This window comes from Parasteatoda tepidariorum, chromosome 4 (assembly GCF_043381705.1).
Source record: "Parasteatoda tepidariorum isolate YZ-2023 chromosome 4, CAS_Ptep_4.0, whole genome shotgun sequence".
Taxonomy (NCBI): domain Eukaryota; kingdom Metazoa; phylum Arthropoda; class Arachnida; order Araneae; family Theridiidae; genus Parasteatoda; species Parasteatoda tepidariorum.
This window is the reverse complement of record NC_092207.1, coordinates 52,737,867-52,759,033: the sequence shown is the minus strand read 5'-3', so window position 1 is coordinate 52,759,033 and position 21,167 is coordinate 52,737,867. Positions and strand designations below refer to the sequence as shown.

At 28.8% G+C, this 21,167-nt stretch overlaps 1 protein-coding gene across 12 annotated transcripts in view; it reads left to right on the top strand.

Moving 5' to 3' along the window:
* Window positions 1–14,291, top strand: part of LOC107447892 (lethal (3) malignant brain tumor) — a 52,478-nt gene extending 38,187 nt beyond the window's left edge. For 8 of the 12 annotated variants that reach the window (XM_043043013.2, XM_043043016.2, XM_071179812.1 and 5 more), the window contains 10 exons: window positions 222–462; window positions 2,584–2,678; window positions 2,892–3,117; window positions 4,230–4,541; window positions 4,623–4,713; window positions 6,278–6,418; window positions 6,531–6,782; window positions 8,007–8,050; window positions 9,808–10,082; window positions 13,396–14,291. In XM_043043013.2, the coding sequence (XP_042898947.1) occupies window positions 222–462; window positions 2,584–2,678; window positions 2,892–3,117; window positions 4,230–4,541; window positions 4,623–4,713; window positions 6,278–6,418; window positions 6,531–6,782; window positions 8,007–8,050; window positions 9,808–10,082; window positions 13,396–13,527 (1,809 nt within the window). In that variant the 3' untranslated portion in view covers window positions 13,528–14,291. Of the gene's footprint in view, window positions 1–221; window positions 463–2,583; window positions 2,679–2,891; window positions 3,118–4,229; window positions 4,542–4,622; window positions 4,714–6,277; window positions 6,419–6,530; window positions 6,783–7,739; window positions 7,784–8,006; window positions 8,051–9,807; window positions 10,083–13,395 lie in introns of all 12 variants that reach the window. The other 4 variants (XM_043043015.2, XM_071179814.1, XM_071179816.1 and 1 more) reach the window with 1 other exon arrangement.
* The last annotated feature ends 6,876 nt before the right edge of the window (window positions 14,292–21,167 follow it).

The following is a 21,167-nucleotide window of genomic DNA, read 5'->3' as shown; positions in this document are numbered from 1 at the left end:
CTGTTGAATCAGCTTTTAAGACTAATTGGTATGAGAAATTGATAGACCAAGTCTATAAATTAAATAGGCTGTAATGAAAGAATTGTTGAGAGAGCCTTTAGCTTCCCTGTAATGTAAAATTTAATAATGATGAATAGTTATTTAAGCAAAATTGTGATCAGCACTATGATAAGTTTAGGTGTGTCTATCTTAATTAATATATTTTTCTTTTTAAATTTTAGAATCAAATGTATCCGGATAATGGAAATGCTTTTCAAGTTGGAATGAAATTGGAAGGCATTGATCCAAAGCATCCTTCACTATTTTGTGTACTCACGGTGAGTGAAATCAAAGGATACAGAGTAAGGCTGCATTTCGATGGGTATTCTGAATGTTACGATTTCTGGGTGAATGCTGATTCACCTGATATATTCCCAGCTGGATGGTGTGAAAAAACAGGCCACATACTTCAGCCACCCAAAGGTAAGTTTCTGATAATAATTACTCTAAAGCAGCAGTTCCGGAGTTTTTTTGGCTGTGAAACCCTGAATGTTTAGTAGTTGTGGCAAATTAACATGAGTAAGACTACTAATTAATTTGGGAAGTATAATATGAAAAATAGATTTTTTGTTCTTTTTTATCAATAATAATCTTAAAATTNATGAGGAATTGATAGACCAAGTCTATAAATTAAATAGGCTGTAATGGAAGAATTGTTGAGAGAGCCTTTAGCTTCCCTGTAATGTAAAATTTAATAATGATGAATAGTTATTTAAGCAAAATTGTGATCAGCACTATGATAAGTTTAGGTGTGTCTATCTTAATTAATATATTTTTCTTTTTAAATTTTAGAATCAAATGTATCCGGATAATGGAAATGCTTTTCAAGTTGGAATGAAATTGGAAGGCATTGATCCAAAGCATCCTTCACTATTTTGTGTACTCACGGTGAGTGAAATCAAAGGATACAGAGTAAGGCTGCATTTCGATGGGTATTCTGAATGTTACGATTTCTGGGTGAATGCTGATTCACCTGATATATTCCCAGCTGGATGGTGCGAAAAAACAGGCCACATACTTCAGCCACCCAAAGGTAAGTTTCTGATATTAATTACTCTAAAGCAGCAGTTCCGGAGTTTTTTTGGCTGTGAAACCCTGAATGTTAAGTAGTTGTGGCAAATTAACATGAGTAAGACTACTAATTAATTTGGGAAGTTTAATATGAAAAATAGATTTTTTTGGTTCTTTTTTATCAATAATAATCTTAAAAATTTGGTTTTATGTCATATAATTGAAGGGGATAACATCAAGTCCAATACTGAGTTGGTTTTGAGGGTTCACACAAGCTGAAAATGAATAAAATAAACTGAAATTTAAAAAGAAGGAACAATTACAAAGATTGAGAATAGTTATCAAAGAAGAATATTTCTTCATTGTTTAAGTCTTTTGATTTGGAAAGGCTGATGTGAAATACTAATGCCATTTCTATAATTGCATGAAGATTCATTTTTTTATTTTTTATACAGTATTAAAAAACTTTTTTTTAAATATAATTTCTCTTTTTTTGGATCTAACTACTTTTAATTTCTTTAAGTTTAAGAATCCAACTTCGCATGATTTGTAGTAAATATTATTATGTGTTCAAAAAATCATTCCTAGTTTAAAAAAAATTTTTGGACCTCCTGCGACCCTACAACGGAACCCTTCGGTTTTCTGGACCACCCTTTGGGAACTGCTCGTCTACAGCTTACATATGTTTGCTGGAGAAGGTAGCATGTTTCTATCATGGGCATACTTTTTATTGCATATTTTAATTACATACAAACCCTAAAACTGTAAAGATTTTTAATACTGATATTGGAAACATGAAATTTTCATCAAGCTTTTATTTTAAGAATAACTATTAAAGGTTGAATAAAATGCACACAACACTTGTTGGTAATCAAAAATAAGCAAACATAAAGTTTGAAAGCACTAGGCTAGTTCGTGAAAATGTATTCTACGACTTTTGTTTTGCATGCATTTTATTTTAATCTATTTTTTTATGTGTAAATTCATTAATATTGCTCATATCACTTGTTCTTTAAACGTGAAAAGTTATTCCTGAAGTTTTAATATGAACAATTATTTAAAATTTACAACATTTTTTGAGTAAATTATGAAAACTTAAAATTATACAATGGGGGTATTTCTTACCTTGTTTTAATATGCCGTTACTAAAGTGTCTTTTTTCAATCTAAATCTGTTTTACATAAACTTTTATGCATTTTTAAATGGAATATGTTTTTAATGGTAAGTTTTTTTTTAAGTTTAAAAGTAAAAAGATTTATTATTTTACTGTAAAAAATTTATTCAAATATCTAGGTATTTCTGACTATGATAGTTTTAAGTCTGTCTGTTATATTATCTCTTGCTTTTCTCCTTGTATTTTATGGCTTTTTTTCGGACTTACATGAACTAAACTTGGCCTTTCTTGTTTGTCCAGAAAGTTTTTTACAATTTTTGAAATTTATTGTTGCTTTCTTCTGTAAAATAAATAATTTTTTTAAAAGTTAATATAATGAAATAGTATTTTATTTTATTAATTTAAACTTGTGATTTTAGATTACAGACCCCAAGATTTCAATTGGGACAGTTATCTGAAGGCTACAAAGTCTGAAGCAGCACCAAAAACTCTTTTTAGTTGTAAATCTGGCATGGTACAGTTTAATTTTTTCTTTTACTCTATTATTATTGTAGATAATACTTTAAATTTGGATGCTTAAAAATTTTTTAATATCTTTCTGAAACAAAAATTCATTTTAGAAAACTCTTGTATTTAAGAAAAGATTTTCTACTGTAATTTATTTTTCTGAATTATATTAAGAGTGTTTCATTTTGAATACTAATATCCTTTTACCCTTGTAATTTAGAGTGCAAGTCCGCATTTTAGACGTGGAATGAAACTTGAAGCTGTGGATAAGAAGAATTATTCTCTTGTATGTGTTGCAACTGTGACAGATGTTATGGATAACAGATTTTTAATTCATTTTGATGGTTGGGAAGATGTTTATGATTATTGGGCCGATCCATCATCTCCACATCTTCATCCTATTAATTGGTGTAGAGATAATGATCGTTTCCTGACACCCCCTAAAGGTATAGATAAATATGGTTATATTTTAGTGCATTTTTTAGTTGTTGGATCAGCAATTAAGTGAAATATGGTTATGCTTCAGTACATTTTTTAATTGTAGAATCAACAATTAATTTAAAAGCATCTATATTTGAGTGAATTTTTTTGTTGTTAGATCAATAATAAAATACATTTTTTTAACTTTCTTTTTTGTCTAGTAATAGACTCTTGTTTTGAATCTTTTCCAACTTGTTAGAATGCTCAAATTTTAATTGCAGCTCTGTGCCTGATTACTATGCAATTTTCTATAATTTTCTGACCGCTACTAGCAGAGTTTATTGGTATATTATCAAAAAGAGGAGTTTATTGTTATACTCCATCATTTTTTAAATGAAGAGGATTGCAGAGGCAAGACCAAAAACATAGGATTTAAAAATGAATTGTTTGAGTGAAATTAAAGAACGATGATATCTTAATGCTTTTTCTGGCAGTGTTTTATTCACTGTATAGAATATAGCAAGTGTTGTATATAAATTGTGTGTTAAACTTCTCTCTACATATATTCACGTTAGGTAGTAGTTAGTTGTTTCACTGTTTTAATATACATTACAATTGGTTACAATATAATAAAATGAAAATAAAATTGTACACTTGCAAAACATTGTTGTGAGTTTTGACTAGTTTTACATTTTCCTACAAAATACATTTAGTTTTCAGGCTTGAATCAGCAGATTTGAATTTTCTGGAAGGGTGGAATCTGTTAGGGTCACAAATATTTTGTTTGCAATTCAAGCATGTACAAAAATTGTGACACTTTTGATCAGGAAAAGTTCAACCAAGTTCTTCGTTGTTACCTTCTTTTTAACAAATCTGCAAGAACGAATATCTTTGATCAAGATCTCTAGTAGGATAAAGTTAGCTCAAAAATTTTTTTAAAAAAAAGTATAACCTAAGTATACAATGTTACCCGTGTTTAAAAAAATGCCTGAGTTTTAATTTTTTTCAACCTAAATATAATTTTATTTATTCAATTTATGTTTACAAGTATTCTTATGTTTCATTCTCTAATACTGTTCTATTTGTATGACACTTACTAAATGTTTTTTTACTGATCTCTTATTTGTACTCTCACCAGAAGTTAAAGACCCTGCATCTTTTAATTGGACAAAGTACCTTGCTGATACTAGAGCTGTAGCTGTTTCTCCTAGAGCTTTCAAGCAGTGCCCTCCAAATGAATTCAAAGTAGGTATGAAATTAGAAGCAGTTGATAGACGCAATCCTATGTTGATTAGAGTAGCAACTATCGGAGATAGGAAGGATTTCAGCTTGTTGATTCATTTTGATGGCTGGTCTAGCGTCTATGATTTTTGGGTGGATGATGACAGTCCTGATATACACCCAATTAACTGGTGTCACAGAACTGGACATCCTTTAGAACCACCTGCGGGTAAGTAACTGATAAAATGTGCATAAAAATATTTGATAAAAATGTGCATTTTAGTTGATATATGCATGTTTCCTGTTTTAGTTACCGCCCCAGGGCAGCCTGGTCCCTGTCCAACAGCTGGATGTCTCGGTCAAGGGCATATCAAGGGTCCAAAGTATACCACTCACCATAGGTATATTATTATTGTTAGATACTCACTGGCCCCTTAATGAACCTTATTATTTTTTTTAAAAAACTTTTGTTAAAACTTCCTGTAAATTTAGGCATTGGTGTCAATAGTCATTTTAATCTACTCTTGTCTGCTAAACGGTGTCCTATGATTCAAAATCACTTATCTATCCAAAACTACCTTCTTATATCAAGTTGCTTGAAAAATCACTGTTTTGAGCGATTTTTTTTTTAAATTTTTGCTTTTAAATTATTATTTTGAGTTTTTATAAATTTGAAATGCTTACTTTAATGAGCATGGTTAAGTAGCATTTCATTGAATTTTAAAAATATGTATCAAAACACGCAGTTTGTAAAGCATCTTTTATCAATCTGTGACTATATTTAAAGTTTGATACATTTATATGCTTACAGCCAATCATAGTAGTCTTAAACCTGTTAATAAAAAGAGTTATCATAATGTCACTTAAGTTTTTGCTCCTTTGTGATTCGAAGGTATGGGGATGTTTTCAAAAGCATAAGCTTTTGAGTTTAATTGGTTATCCATTTGCTAGGTTTTAAGAACACAAAGGTAGAAGAATGTAAATTTAGAGTTTTTAGAGGCTACTGCCTCACTGTCCCAAACACAAAAATAACCCTCTATTTTAAACTTTAAATAGATAAGTTTACCTTTGAGTTAAAGTTAAGCATTGGTGTAACTGACTTTATAGCTATATAAATTATTCTAAAGAATGCAAGAAACGGAAACAATTAATTTCATATAATTATCTAAGGAGGAAATCATGCCATATAATCGAAATTGTTACCTATTTGTCAACTATACGGAAGAAAAAGATGCTATATTATTGTCTGTGTGATTTTTTTTTTATATCACTGATAAAAATATTAATAGATCAATTAACATAGTTTTTTGTCAAATACTCATAATCACTTATCACAATTTTAACTTTATCAAATTTAAAAAATATTTCATAAAAATCTATCTATTTGATATAGCTCTAAGGTTTTTCTTGATTTAGCCCTTAATTATTAACTAATTTAGTGCTTAAAAACATTTTATGTTAATTCAGTTATTTGCTGAAAAAATTTATTTTTACTATAGTAAGGCGATTATTTTTCTGCCTGGTCTTGGTACTTATCTTGTCCTAAATTATTAGATTTTTTAGTCTAATTAAAGGCAGAGATATTGGAAATCTTTTTTCTAATTATGAATTGACATTAGTTTATGTGCATAATTATATATTAAAACTATAATTCATTTAAGAATAAAGAGAATCAAACCATTTAACTTATTATTAAAAGGGGTAAAAGTATCACATATCAAAAAGGAGGGGATAATAAATATATATTACTGCTAATTAATAATTTGTCATATAAGATAGACCTAAAATTGTATTCAGAAATTTTTGTTCAGTGAATAACATTTAAATTATAAATAAATCACATAAATACTGATTCTGATCAAAATAAAAACTTTTGTGGTTTATTACCGTTTAAATTAATGTAAAATTTTTTTTATAATTATTCGGCTGCTTTTTTGATCTTCAAAGCTTATTTATTTATTTTAGTGCCTTTGGCTGTCCCTATTCTCAAATTAACATCAATAAAATGGATTCTAATTTTCAAGATAGAGTTATTATTACGAAAGAATCCCTGAATGAATTTACGAAAAAGATATCAGAACAAGGTGGTGCAACTGACGGATTAAGGTACGTGATTCAAAAACGTTATATTGCCTGCAAGAAAGTATTTAATAAAATCAGTTGCTTAAAAACATATTTCAATGAATGGATTTTGCTCAAAATACTTTTTTTTTTCCAGACGTTGTCCTACTCCTGGTTGTAATGGAGTTGGTCATGTGAAAGGTAAATATTCAGTTCACCACAGAGTGTCTGGATGCCCTCTTGCCGAAAAGAATGCTCTTAAAGTGCAACAAACTAGTTCCACAACCACTTCAGCTGCTAGTCCTAACTCATCACCATCTTCTATATCATCATCTGCCATTAGTGCTGTAGATACAAAGCCAGTTGATATTCCCAAAACAAGGAATGGTGTCGGAAGGGGGAAAAAGAAGTAAGTGATGCATATCTATCTATGCATACATACAGGGTTCCTGAAAGTATCAAAGCAGTCAAATATCTAAAGGAACACACAACTGATAAAAAATATGAAGATACACGTATAAAGTATTTTCAATAAATGCAAATTGATTTTTCAAAGTTTATTACATGTTGACAATTTTTTTAAAGAAGATATTTCTATTCTGTGAACATTTTAATTATCCGATCCCACTTACTTCGAATTATAAATTTATTACCATATTAATGAAATATAACACCATTTAAAGCTGAAAAATTCTGTGATGCTTTTCTATGAATTCATTTTAATTACAAGATTTTACTTCATATTGAATTTTGGAGAAAATCTCTTCATGTAAATTCGAAAGGTAAATTTAATGTTATCTATTGTAGATAACAATAATAATTAAGTAATAATAAACTCTAATGTTATACTTTTATTAACTTTTATAACATATTACGAACTTTAATGTTAAGTATAACATTAAACTCTAATGTATTTGGTGATGACATTGTGTTAGTACTATTTCATTGTTCTATCAAGTTTATAATTTTTGTTAGACATGTTTGTTTTGATAAATTTACGTAATTTCTGAACATGTTTCTAGTTCCAGTAAGCTTTTTAACCTGTCATCAATTCTACATGTAGAAAGTCTGATTTTTTTTATCCTCCCAATTACTCGTGGTTTTATCCTCCGATACAATTGTACCTACAAACAGTTTTCCACCTATAAAAAAAATTTCAGTTTTTTTTTTCCGCTGAAAAACCCACCTTTCTAGAATTAGATAAGGAAAAAAGTAGCCCTTCCATCAGTAGGTTAAAAGACCAGAACCCAGCTTAATATTTTTCATTAATGTTAATGCATTATTTTGAAGTTTTTCCATATTTTAACAATTTTTCATCTGTATATAATCTGTTATTTAACTATATTAAGCAATAAAATTCTTGTAGATTCAAAGTACCTGGTTTAAGAGGAAGACCTCCAAAACATATGTGTAAGTAATTCATTCAATTTTATCACCATAAGTTTTTCCTTTTATTTTAAATATAATATTGGCTCAGTTTTCAGTGTCCCTATAGTATTAAATTTATTTCTGCNTTTTCATTAATGTTAATGCATTATTTTGAAGTTTTTGCTATATTTTGTTTATTATTTTAACAATTTTTCATCTGTATGAATCTGTTATTTAACTATATTGAGCAATAAAATTCTTGTAGATTCAAAGTACCTGGTTTAAGAGGAAGACCTCCAAAACATATGTGTAAGTAATTCATTCAATTTTATCATCACCATAAGTTTATTTATTACTAGTTACACCTTTTATTTTAAATATAATATTGGTTTAGTTTTCAGTGTCCCTATAATAGTACAGTAGGGAACCGATTATCCGGAACGATCGGGACCATCGATATTCCGGATAACTGATTTTTCCGGTTTTCTGAATCTCTACAAAAAGCCGTTTTTTTTATAGTTAAATCCAACTAAAAAAAAAAAAATTAGAAATAATCTTAAAAAGAAGAAAAAATAATGAAGTAATTACACTAATGATTATTTCCAAAATGATGATAAGGTAAACAGTTTTCAAAAAAGAACAAAAAATCCTAAAATCTTATGAGGGAATTTTTTTTTCTTCTAAAAAGCGGGAAAACTAATTGAATTTTTTTCCGGTTTTTTGGTTTTCCGGATAACGGGTTCTGTACTGTATTAACTTTTTTTGCTGCCAAAATTGTGCAGAATTTTTTTTTATGAAACTTATATTTATTAGTCCACACATCTATTATGTAACAACTTATAATGCATGATTAAGAATAAATACTTTAAATTTATTTCTTATACTATTTTAGATATTTTTAGTAATTTGAATGTACTTATTTAAAATAGAGATTTTCTCATGTTCATAAGATCAGAAGAAACTTTTATTCATAGAAATTAGCTCACCTTGATTATTAATTCAACTCACCTTGAATTGTAATCAGTTCTTGGTCAATTATACATTTTCCATAGGTGATGCCTTATAATTTCACAATAATGTACATACTCTTTTGTATTTTTGGATTGAATAAGCATTTTGAACCATTTGCCAGTGCTGCTCTTGAGTAGTGGAGACGTAAAGCTAACCAGTCTTTGAATCAGGCACACCTGGTTAACACACCTCCATTTACTGTTTGGACATCATAATACTCAATGTAGTACTTGCAGCACTCCTCTCATGATTCATAACTTTTTAGTTATTTGACCATCTTTTAACCGACATCGTTTAACGGTTTTTGAGAGTTCTATTTTAAGCATACAGGAACATTTTTAGCTACTGTTGGTATTTTTAACTGTATATAAATGTTTTAAATCTGTCTACAATTTTATTCACTTATACTATTTTATCAGTTATAATTGTACTACAATGTTTTTTTTTTTTTAAATTTTTTTTTACACTTTGGCTTTTGAACTGTTTTATCATTTTGGATAGTGCAGCATGTCCTCATTAAATCTTACATTCATTCAATCAAAACTTATTATATTATTTTAATTTTGACCCTCACTTAAAAAGTATTAGTTTGTATTATCAAAGATTTCATTCTTCACTAGAGTTCCGTAAAACATTAAAAAAAGTGATAGTGAAATATTTTGCAGTAAAAACCTGTTTTGCTGCATTTTGAATATTAAATTTTTTACAATAAAATATGAAGATTAAGCTCTAAAAGTGTGAGTTTAAAATTTTTTTTTTAGCTATTACTGAAAAAACATATTTTCATGTATTTTATATTTCCATGTTAGAATTACAGATTTTACCCTCTATTTCTAAAATTACATGTTTAAAATTTAGAAGATTTCTTTGATGTTTTTTAAACATAATTGAACTTTTCTATAATCTTTTTAAAAAGCCATTTTTAATATTTTGAGAAATAAATATTTTTTTTTACTCCTTTATGTTTACGAAAAAAGTAGCTACTAGAAATATTGTATTAATAGTTTACTAGGATTTATATGATAATGTTGATGTTTTCTTTTAAACATTTCTAGCTGTTTTACGTCTTGAAGCAATTAAGAAAGCTAGAGCAGCCAGTGAAAAGAGCAATTCTGATTTAGAAGAGAAAATTCATGATTCTGTTTTTAATGAACCCTTCATCACGCCACCTAAAGAACTCCCTCTATCTGTAGAATATAATACTCAGTTAATACCGGGTCTCAGTTCCATCAAAGGCAGTGCTGTGCGATCCTGGTCTGTAAACCAAGTTGCCAAATTTGTTTCTTCTCTCAAGGGCTGTCTTGATCAAGGTCGACTATTTCGAGAACAGGTAACAATATCATTTCTGCTTTCTATGCATGCATAGTTTTTCATGAATACAAGAATGCTTGTGTATGCAATTCCTTTTTTACTCATATATTTTATTTTATCACTCGCGCTCCTTACATCTTACACAGGGTTGCCACAGCACCAATTTCCAAATTTAAAAAAAAAAATATAGGGATTTTTTCTTTGAAAAAATAAAGAATAATCGTAGCTCACATAGCAAAATATGAAAAAACAGCCATGTCAGCCGTCCATCTACGGAAGCTCACAAATTGTTGGTTTGTTTTTCACCTTTCGGTTCTTCCTTTCTTGGTAGTATCGCCAGTTTAATTATTTCTCCCAAAGGATGACATTGCGAATGCATCTGTATTCCGATGTACCTCGTCAAAGGTGCGTGAAATATCTCAGTGTTTGTTTGGGTGACGGACTTAGCTAGAATGAATATTGCAATTCCTGTTTCCCGGTGAAGAAAATTCAATCTGTTCTGATATAGCAGTATGTTGATTTGCAGTTACAGGATGCGTTCTGAAAGTAATGCGCATTTTCTGGGAAAATATATTTATTGATCCTATGGGTGCAAATGGTTAAANATAGCTGCCAACTCTACTGGATTTTCCAGTAGACTACTGGATTAGGCCAGTTTCTCCTGGTTTACTGGTTTCATTAAAATTTCTCCTGGTTTTTGTACATTTTAGAAAATTCCCTAATATTGAGGAAATTTCCTAAAAAAAATCCTTATTGAAATAGAATTTTTGTGCAGATTATTGCTTGAATATTTAAATAAGTATTAATAATTCATAATGATGCAAACCTCATTTATAAAAAATAGTTCAACACTTTTTTTTTTGTTCAAAAATGTTCAGGTTATTTTTATTCAGAACTCTCTTTTTAATTTAATTAAAAAAATATTTTAACTATCTTTGATGAATTAGCCTATTACTATTCAAAATTCTGAGTAAACATCTACTGGATTTTTTCCTATCAGTGTTGGCAGCTATGCATAGTTTTTCATGAATACAAGAATGCTTGTGTGTATGCAATTCCTTTTTTACTCATATATTTCATTTTATCATTCACGCTCCTTACATCTTACACAGGGTTGCCACAGCACCAATTTCCAAATTTTTTTAAAAAAATTTAGGGATTTTTTCTTTGAAAAAAATAAAGAATAATCATAGCTCACATAGCAAAATAAGAAAAAACAGCCATGTCAGCTGTCCATCTACGGAAGCTCACAAATTGTTGGTTTCTTTTTCACCTCGGTTCTTCCTTTCTTGGTAGTATCTCCAGTTTAATTATTTCTCCCAAAGGATGACATTGCGCATGTATCTGTATTCCAATGTACCTCGTCATAGGTGCGTGAAATATCTCAGTGTTTGTTTGGGTGACGAACTTAGCTAGAATGATTTTTCTTCAGCGGGAAACAGGAATTGCAATATTCAATCTGTTCTGATATAGCTGTGTGTTGATTTTCAGTTACAAGGTGCGTTCTGAAAGCAATGTGCATTTTCTGGGAAAAATAGATTTATTGATCCTATGGGTACAAATGGTTTAAATTCTTCAAAATAGTTCCCTTGTGCACCAATATACTTGCGGAGACGATTCTACCACGTCTGGAAGGCATCCTGGAATTCTTCGACAGAAATGCCTCTCAGGAACCTTGTAACATGAGCTTGGATGTTCTCCACCGACTCCCAGTGCTTACCCTTCAGCTCTCTTTTCAGTCGGGGGAGCAGAAAAAAGTCACACGGCACCAAGTCAGGGCTATAGGGAGGCTGGGGCACCAACTCATCAATTCCAGCAATTCTTCACTGCTCAAAACTCGAACTTCTTTTTGTTCCTCCGTCAACACCTTCTGCACAAGCTTCGCACAGACCTTTCGCATTTGCAAATCCTCCGTCACAATCCCATGTACCACACATTTTGATAAGTTTAGGGTGTTAGCGATTACCTGATTGCTTAACCGACTGTCTGACTTCAAAACTTCACGCCCACGCTGAACATTTTAATTGGGTCGGGCTGTTGTTGGGCGTCCAGAACAAGGCTCGTCGGGGACCTTCTCCCGACCCTCCTTGGAGGCCTTGTGCCACCTTCCACACTGAGATCTTGAAATGCATTCCTCCTTAAAGTCGTCTTGAAGCATGTGATGAGTTTCCGTCGCATTCTTCCCAAGTCTTACACAAAATTTTATAGCGTACCGTTGTTCCAGCGATTGAACACTCCACCACGCCGTGACTCGATCGAAAAAAAGACTTCGCACGAAGACGCGTCCTACTTCTTGGAGCGACCTGAGACCAGGCTTGTTTGGAAGGACAAATCTCCCACCACATTTTTTGACCAATCTGAGTGCGCTGCGATCAATAGTCGCGTCACAATAAAATCATGCACATTACTTTCAGAATGCACCCTGTATTTTGTGTGTAAAAATGAGCTATTTAAAATCTGCATTTAATTCAGATTGGAAGGATGAAAATATCAGTTGCTGAATAGGGGAGAAAGGCAACCATTTGCTGCTTATTGTCCTTTAAAGGCTTAAATAATAAATTTTAATAATTAATAATGATTTAATTTTGGATGTTTATTTAAAGAAAATACCTTTTAATTATTTTTAAATTTTTAACCTTGTCTAGTCAAGAAAAAAAAAGTTAAAATTTACATTTCTTGTCTACTTATCACAAATTTCTGAGCAAAATCTGTTAGAACCTGACTGAGTTATACTGACCTATCTCTGGTATTTTCAAAATAATTGAAATATCAATATGAAATTAAAAAGCACATAACTTGCTCACTCTAGTTTTACAAATTCACAATAAATTTTTCAAAAGATTATTGCGAAATAACTAACTTTTGCATCTTAAACCATCTCTACATTTTATACTTTACTCTATTTTCAAAGTGGCATAATCTGTGAATTAAGCTGCCAATTTTTCTCCCTTCCAAAATGAAACATTTTAAACGGTTCTGCTATTAAGTAATTACTTCATTAAAAGCAAGTTTTGCATAACTTTTCCTGACAATTTCTTTTTTCGTGATTTACAAATCTTTCAATAATAGCTTTATCAACACCTACCTGTTGATTAGTCTTTATGTCCAGTTCAAATTACTCTAACCTACGATTTTTATTTTAATTTAACATTCATATTATAGTTAGTACTGTGCTTTGTTAAATTATTAGCTATGAACTAGCTTGAAAATTTTGGTTAAATTCTACATGCATTATGTAGCTTTAAATTTATGAAAAATAAAATTTAACAGTACACAAATCCTCCTTAAAGCTATCTCTCTTTTATTTGATTTAAATGTGTTCTTTATTTTAGCTAATTGATGGAGAAGCTTTGCTGGAGATGACGCAGTCAGATTTAATAAACATTTTACATTTAAAAATGGGACCTGCACTCAAAGTTTACAGTAGTATCGTCGCATTCAAAGAATCAGAAAAATTTGATTAACCTATATATCGTGCATTAGTGTTTAATTGTAGGCATAAACTGGGCCTCATTATGTGTCTTCAAAAGCTAACGCTCAAAGCTGTGTAGTTGTTGTATTAGTCTGCCCATTGCTCAAAAACTGTGACTTTGCTGGTGGTACATATTATATATGTAATTGTGAAACACCTAGTAGTGTTCTTTATCTAGCGTTGTTGAACTTTAAAACATTGCCATAAGGAATGGAGTGTGTGCGTGCTATGAAGAGAATCTATAAACTATGTTGTTAGTGAAATGTTTCTGATGTGATTTATTTTTATATTGGATGATTATATTTATGGGTGAATAGAACAGTTATGTGATGGTGGAAGAAAGCATTAAATAATACTCATTTTTCATATATCATGCAGTTTTTGGACTGTCTATTTTATTAGTAATATATTAAGAAATTATTTGTGATAAAATGAAACTGCCAAGTTGGATGTGAGTTAGTACTTGTTAAAGGTACTTTTTTTAAAAAAAAAAATGTTTTTTTTTCTCTCTTTCCAATCTGAATTTACTGAATCAAAATGTTTTTATTTTGTGTACTGACATTGTAAAAATTGTTGACACAATGTATGGTACAGAGACTGAAGTGAATGTAGAGATTATCGTGGAGGTTAGTCAAAGATTATGTTGTGTTTGAAAAATAAGAAAATACTATTTTTAGCATTTGTTAATTGTTTTCTTTGAAAACCTTCCAATGTGTGTTTCTTTCTTTCATTTTTTAAATAAAATTTAAAATTAGATTTCAGTTGGTAATTTTTGCTAAGCTGTAAAGTGAAATCTTCAGTGCATGATATGGTTTTTATTGTAAATTGTTTTGAAATTTGCTTCTTGTGCTAAATATGAGTTTTTACACTTTAGTTACGCATTTTTTATTTTTATCAAATGTATTCATCAGACCCTTTAGAGCTTTCTCACGAAACCAGTGAATTTTGTTAAATAATTGTATATCTTTCTTTCTCTATTGTAGCATGTAGTTCCTTAAATCAATTTTTCTTAATTATAGTTATTTTTAGAATTCCATGAATAGAAAAGGAATGTTCTCTAAGAATTATTTTAAATGGATTATTTAAAAAGAGGCTTTTTTTGTGGTAGTTAAGAAATGTGACATTTTTTAGCAAGACTCAAGATGACTGTCTAGTGAAATAGTAAATGATTTAAAATCAATGTAATCTTCATTTGAAAGCAAAAAAGGTCACATAGTAAAAGAGTTGTTTGATACAAGCTAGGCATGAATTTCGTCTAACTTTCTAAACTTTAATCTTGTTTCATGTATATAAAGCTTAACAGTTTGTTTGACTGCTAATTTTGCATATAGTTAAAAAAAAAAAAAAAGAAACTTTAAATAACTATGTATGAAAATTTTTTTTCTTTTGAATATGTATTCTCTCTTACTTTACATAAGTACAAAAAAAAAGTATTTTTTAAAATAACCTTTAATTTCATTAAAAATTTAAAAAATTATATTTTTTCTTAATCAAAATGAATTAATTATAAAATGCATGAAATGTGAAATTCATGAAAACATCCAGAGATTGAAATTCAATGTTTGCGTATAAAAATGAGTTTAAATTGACAGTGAAACTCCTGGAAAGACCACCTCTTTGTAGAAGCTTCCTCTTTTTGCAACTACTTTTAGGAGGCATGAATTTTCCCATACACACTGTATTAAAAAAAAAACTTTTAGGAGAGACCATCAAAAACTTCCCGCCTCCGGGCAAATCTCTACATCAAATGTGGAAAATATCAAATAAGGGAACGCAAAAAAAATTTAAACAAATAAGTAGCTTCAAGTGTATCCAAATTATTTGTGAGGCCATTTTGTATTTTTACTAATTCACATAAATAATGAAAGACTAGAAATTATCTAACTCTAAATATTTATTGAAAAGGACAAAACACATAATAAAAAAAAAATACAAGAATTTGGGAGAGGGGGTTTTGGGCTCGAATTAAACATCCGTACTTATCGGCGGTTCCTGGCAGACTGTCTTAGTTCACCGCCAGAGGCGCTGTAGTGGGAGAAGGAGGAAAGCTTGTCACAAGAGCTCTTTTTGATGATCTCTGAAAGAGATAATCTCTGAAAGAGATTGGCAGCCTCATGCTGCAGTCAAAGAGCAGTAAATACTATGATAACCATGATTTATTTTTAGAGTTGAAAATTAAATTAAAAAGAAAAAGTTATTTAAAAAAAAAAACTGAACATCTCAAACAAACCCTTTCTCATTTCTTAATTCTTTTTCTGTGATATAAAATTAAAGCCAAACTTAAACAAAAAGCATCATAATTGTTTATTTATTTAAAATAGCTCAATCATTCATAATTGGTAAATTTGTTTTTACGCATAATATATCAGTAAAGGTAGTTTTTATTGAAGTTAAATTTTTTTCATCGATCCAGTTTTCATGATGCCAACACAAGTGGCATTTTCACACCAAGAAAATGATACTGAGTAAAATTAAAATTTTAAAACTTAAATCCCGAAAAATTTAAATTTTGTGCAAAAAATGTTTGGTTGAGAAACATTAAATGACTTACTGGCTACTAAGGAATATTTCTTAAAAATAATGTAAGAGCATCTTTGAAAGCAAGCCCATCATGTAACTCACATACACACAGAACAGTATATCAAAGTAGACAGTAAACCAATGTCAGAATAATTACAACCTTCAAATACTTAAAGGTTGGATGAACTATCTTTCTGAGAATAGTATACATACATTATACTTAGTTCACAATATTTAAATGGACATTTTTTTCCCATTTTAAAAACTTTTCAACACCATTCATGTCATATTTCACAGCTGATACCTTGAAAATAGATAATGATTGTTCCAGTATTGCTGGAATAATCCATCTCACAATGAATGAAAACTCACTGAATATTCAAAAGAGCTCCCTCCCTTTCAGAAAATTGCAGGAAAAAGAAGCTAATTGTTAAGGAGTATATAATATATTAACAGTAAATTAATAAATCAAAAGAAACTAATTTCTAAAATTTTGGAGCTTTTTTCTTTCTTTTCTGATAAACTTCTTTAAAAAATTCAGAAAAAAGTTAACTTTCTTCAACATTTTCGATACAAATACTTGTATTTTTTCTTCAAAAAAGTAACAAAAAAAAAAAAAAGCCTAAAAAGATTAAAAGTATATTTAAAAAATAAAAAAGTGCAAGTAAAAGTTAGTACTTTTACTTTTGTTACAAGAAACGAAAGTAAAAGTTATGCCATATATGCTCATGCCTGACTTGCTGTTGTTGATGAGATTTAAGAAAAAATCGGTGTAAAATAAAATAATCCTTATGAATTATGATTCCTGTAAATTGAAATTGCTTATTTCAAATTGTCTTCCAGTAACTGTAGGTATTTAATAGGTTAAGAATTATATCTTAAATAATTTCATTATTTATTATTAATAATAATTGAACAACTTCCTTATTTTTTGCTTGTTTTAGCTTCATAAATATTTTAATCAGGTTTCTCAAAATATACTGTTATTCTCGACTAATAATATGGGTAAGAAAATAATTGTGCTTGATACAAATGTGTGCATTGAATCAAACATAAATGCATGTATTTTATGTTGGGCTAGATTTTTAAAAAATAATTTCCACTAAATTTACAAGCATTATTAAATATAATTTATTTTATAGAACTTTAAAAGACATTCAATAGTTTATATCTTATTACTCTTTTATAAACAAATTAAGCTTCTAAAGGGAAAAAATAGGTAATAATTCGAATAAAATGAAATTCAAATAAGGAATTCCTTTAAATGAACCAAGTACAAGTTTGCCTGCGTTGAAATTGGTGCATTTAGTTTTATTTTAGATTAATTAACAATCCCAACCTTGGTTTTATAGCAGTATTTTATTTTCACTCATTAAATTATCTCTTACATCATATAACTTTAGCTAGATGTAATTATAAATTATTAGATCAGATGCACAATCATTGAAAAGTTTTCCCATATAAGGTCGAATAGTAATAAGCCTAGAAGAAGGGACGATATTGCAGTTATCGAAGAAATTGATCACCTCTTATAATAAGATGTGTGTTTTATTATTGTTCAAGTATATATGAAAGCTCTTGGTTAAACCCTCATTTTTATCTCAAAGCATTCAACATAAAAATTCCTGTATTTTTTTTTATCTATATATTTGTATATCACATTTTTTCAAAATTTTTGGTATGACTTGCATTTCCCAAAATTTGAAAATTCTTTCTTATGAAATTTTTTGTAGTTGTGGATAACGATTAAAAAAATACATTTTGACCATTAACATAAAAAAATTTTTTTATTAAATTTTTTTTTTTAGACATGTAAATATAAAAATATTGTTTCTATCTCCTTTTACTCAATTTCAAACAATTTTGTAGAGCTATTAAGTTCAAATTAGTCATGTTAAAACAACTAATTAGTAAAACTCATACAACGATTGTATTATTTTTCTATTTATCTGTTCCTAGCTAAAAATTGTGTTAAAACAAAGATATTGATTTTTTACAGTTAAGGCTATTTTTAGTTCACTCAAAATGACACTTTTTTGGACTCATTATATTATATTATTGGTTATGATTTTTACGGACCATACATTTATGTAATGTTATTAATACTGATTAGTTAAAGAATTTATTTAGTAAAACATTTATATATCTTTCAGATAGGAACTTTAATAAGAAAAATTACAAAAATATTTAATACAACAATAATTGAACATATATTAAAATTTCGAATAGAACCTAACTGTATTCATTTTCCTACGATTAGAGCATATTTGATCTATGTATATTTTTCACTGCATTAAATATCTTAAATAACTATTTTAGAGTTAATGTTAAAGAAATATGGTTCACTTAGTTACAATCTTGTATTGGTTAAAATGCTAAAGAAAGAAAGGCATGTCAATTATATTTTACTTGCTAGAATTTGTGCCTTGAATGAATGCAAGACCAACTTGAAAATGACATTTTAACTCTCCCTCTGTTTCCTAAAATGAAGATTTTGGTGCTGGTAAAATCTAATTTTTTAATAATTGCTTAGATAATATTTTGTAACTTCCTTGGTGGTTTTTAATGTTACAGTAATAAACTTTTTCAGCTTTATTATTGGTAACAATCTAAGTTTTAGTGCAACTTTGTTTTGAAATACTTGAGTGAAACATAATATATTTTTAAGGCTGTTTTTCAAAGGCTCCATTGTAACATGAAATTATGTTTTATTGTGAACAATTAGTTATCTTTGCAACTGATACTCATGACTGTTTAGCCTATCTAAAGCCAACGCTGTCTACGCTTATTTAAAAAATTTCACAAAATGTCGATATGGTGAAAAACCTCAGTTTTGTAAGAATGAAAAGCGTTTGGGGTCTAATTTTTCAATATTCAAAAACCTCCTACAATGCTTCATTACCTCTGCACATAAAAATTAGCAAAAACTGAGATTAAGGCAGTGATTTTGATAATTTTCATCTAGGTGGAAAAATGTCGCCAAATCATCAATTTTTAAAAAAGTTTAATATCTTTTAAAATATTTAAGTTATTTGTCCATTCTAAAGCCCCGATAATTCTCTTCTTGACAAGATTATATACATAGTTTAAAATCATCACATTGCTTCAAGTGTAAGGCACTTAAATTATGGCCTTTTTTCCCTTGGCAACAGAGCTTTGAAAAACAGCGTTAAAGATAACCTAATAACATGTATTGTTAAAAATTCTGAGTATTTTTGAAACATAAGGATTAAAAGTTCTGTTTGCTTATTTTTATTTAATTGGAAAAGGTTTAATTTTTAATTATTTAAGAAATTTAACTATTAAATAACTTTTTCATTTCATATGCTAAGAAAATGTTCCAACAAATTTCTTTTGTTATATAATAGCAGTTAAAGGATTAGTAGGAAGAAAGTCCTTTTAAAATATAGAATCAAAAATTAATGTTCTGTAATCAAAGAAGTATACTACTATTACAGTAATAATAATGCACTATAATATCAAAATATGCTAGAACATTAATTTTACAGGTATTTCAGAATATCATTTGGCACATTCTTCCATTAATAACTTTAATTGCATAATATATATGTTGTGTATATGACGCCTAAGAATATATAATTTTTGTTAATGTATATTTTCAGAAAAATCATATTTTACATTTTATTCTACTTTTTAACTTAATGTTTTAAACTTAAGTTTCTTTTTCTGCCCGTCTACATTTTTATCGCTGTATTTTTTTTTTTCTTTCTGAGAGACTATGCTTTAGAAAGGTTTGACAATAAAATGATTTAGTAATAGGCAATTAATGAGAAATTGTTTTGAAAGTTACGCACCTGTATATACATAACTGCTTGTGAATGCAATTATCTGTAATTAGTGTAAATGCTTTTGTAAAGTTATATAGGAATGGCATGAAAAAAAACGGCAGTTATTTGAAACTGTTGTTTAAGCTCAAAGTATTTTTGATCTTAATCCTTTTTGTTTAAGTTTATTAATCACTTGTGAGTACTATTCATGGTTATAAAAATTTGTGATAGGCTATTTTTATAATTAATGAAAAATCTGTTAAGAATATTTTCTTTTTTAAAACTCTGACATTTACAAAGATGGGCATATTTTCAAGTATTTTACCCCTATGCATGATTCCCCTGTATGTTGACATAAGAACTGGTCGGCTATGCAGGGGATGCTGCAGGTCTGAAAATAGATCAGTAGGTCAGAGAATTGAAAACAAATTAAGGTTCTTTTAAACAAAATTTGTCTTGAATATAGTTTTACATAAAGCTCATACTTGTTTTTTTTTTTTTAAATTTTCTGTTTAAGTTAGTTTTATATAAACAGATTTTTAATATTTCTTTATTTTGAAACTAAATACAAGGTGGAACTATTTATTTTGGTGCTATAATGAGTATATCGTAACTTTTTGTGAATTTAGCAACGATGAACGTGTTAGAGTTTTTAAAGCAGATTCAATAACAGTTTTTAACAAAATATTAAAAATGATAGCGTGGTTTCTGTCCTTTGTTTATTATAAAGTAATTGTTATGTCAATTTTTTCTTTATTTTATCCATTTAGATTTATTTATGGGTTAATATCTGTTAATGATGAGAATTGAAAAACTGTACTAATTTAGTTACTATGTGTTCAAAAAATGGTTGACAGTTTGAAAAATCTATTAAAGAAAATGGAAAAGAAATTCACAGTTTGCCGTATTCTTAGGAAATCAGATACTCTCATCAAATTAAAATAAAAACAAAACAGTAAAATTTTCAGTCTACAGATGGTGCTGTTGATTGGATAGACCTTTTTTTACTAATTAATGTTGCATGTTAGACCATTTGAACTGAAATATATGCATAGGTGTTCAACATTTTGCTTATGGACTGCACAACATGATTGTTGTCAAAGTCTAATTTTGAAATGATTGTTTTAAAATTTTACTGTTAGCAGCGTTGTATATTGACGAACATTTTAACTTATTTTTCTTGTTTTGAATGAATTTGTAGTTTCATAATCAAGACACAGTAAACTGTGCATTTCTATTCCCTTCTGTTTTTCTTTAATATACAGCCTAATTTTTTGGCACTAGTATTTACGAAAGGCATACCTGTATTTCTTAATATTTTTTT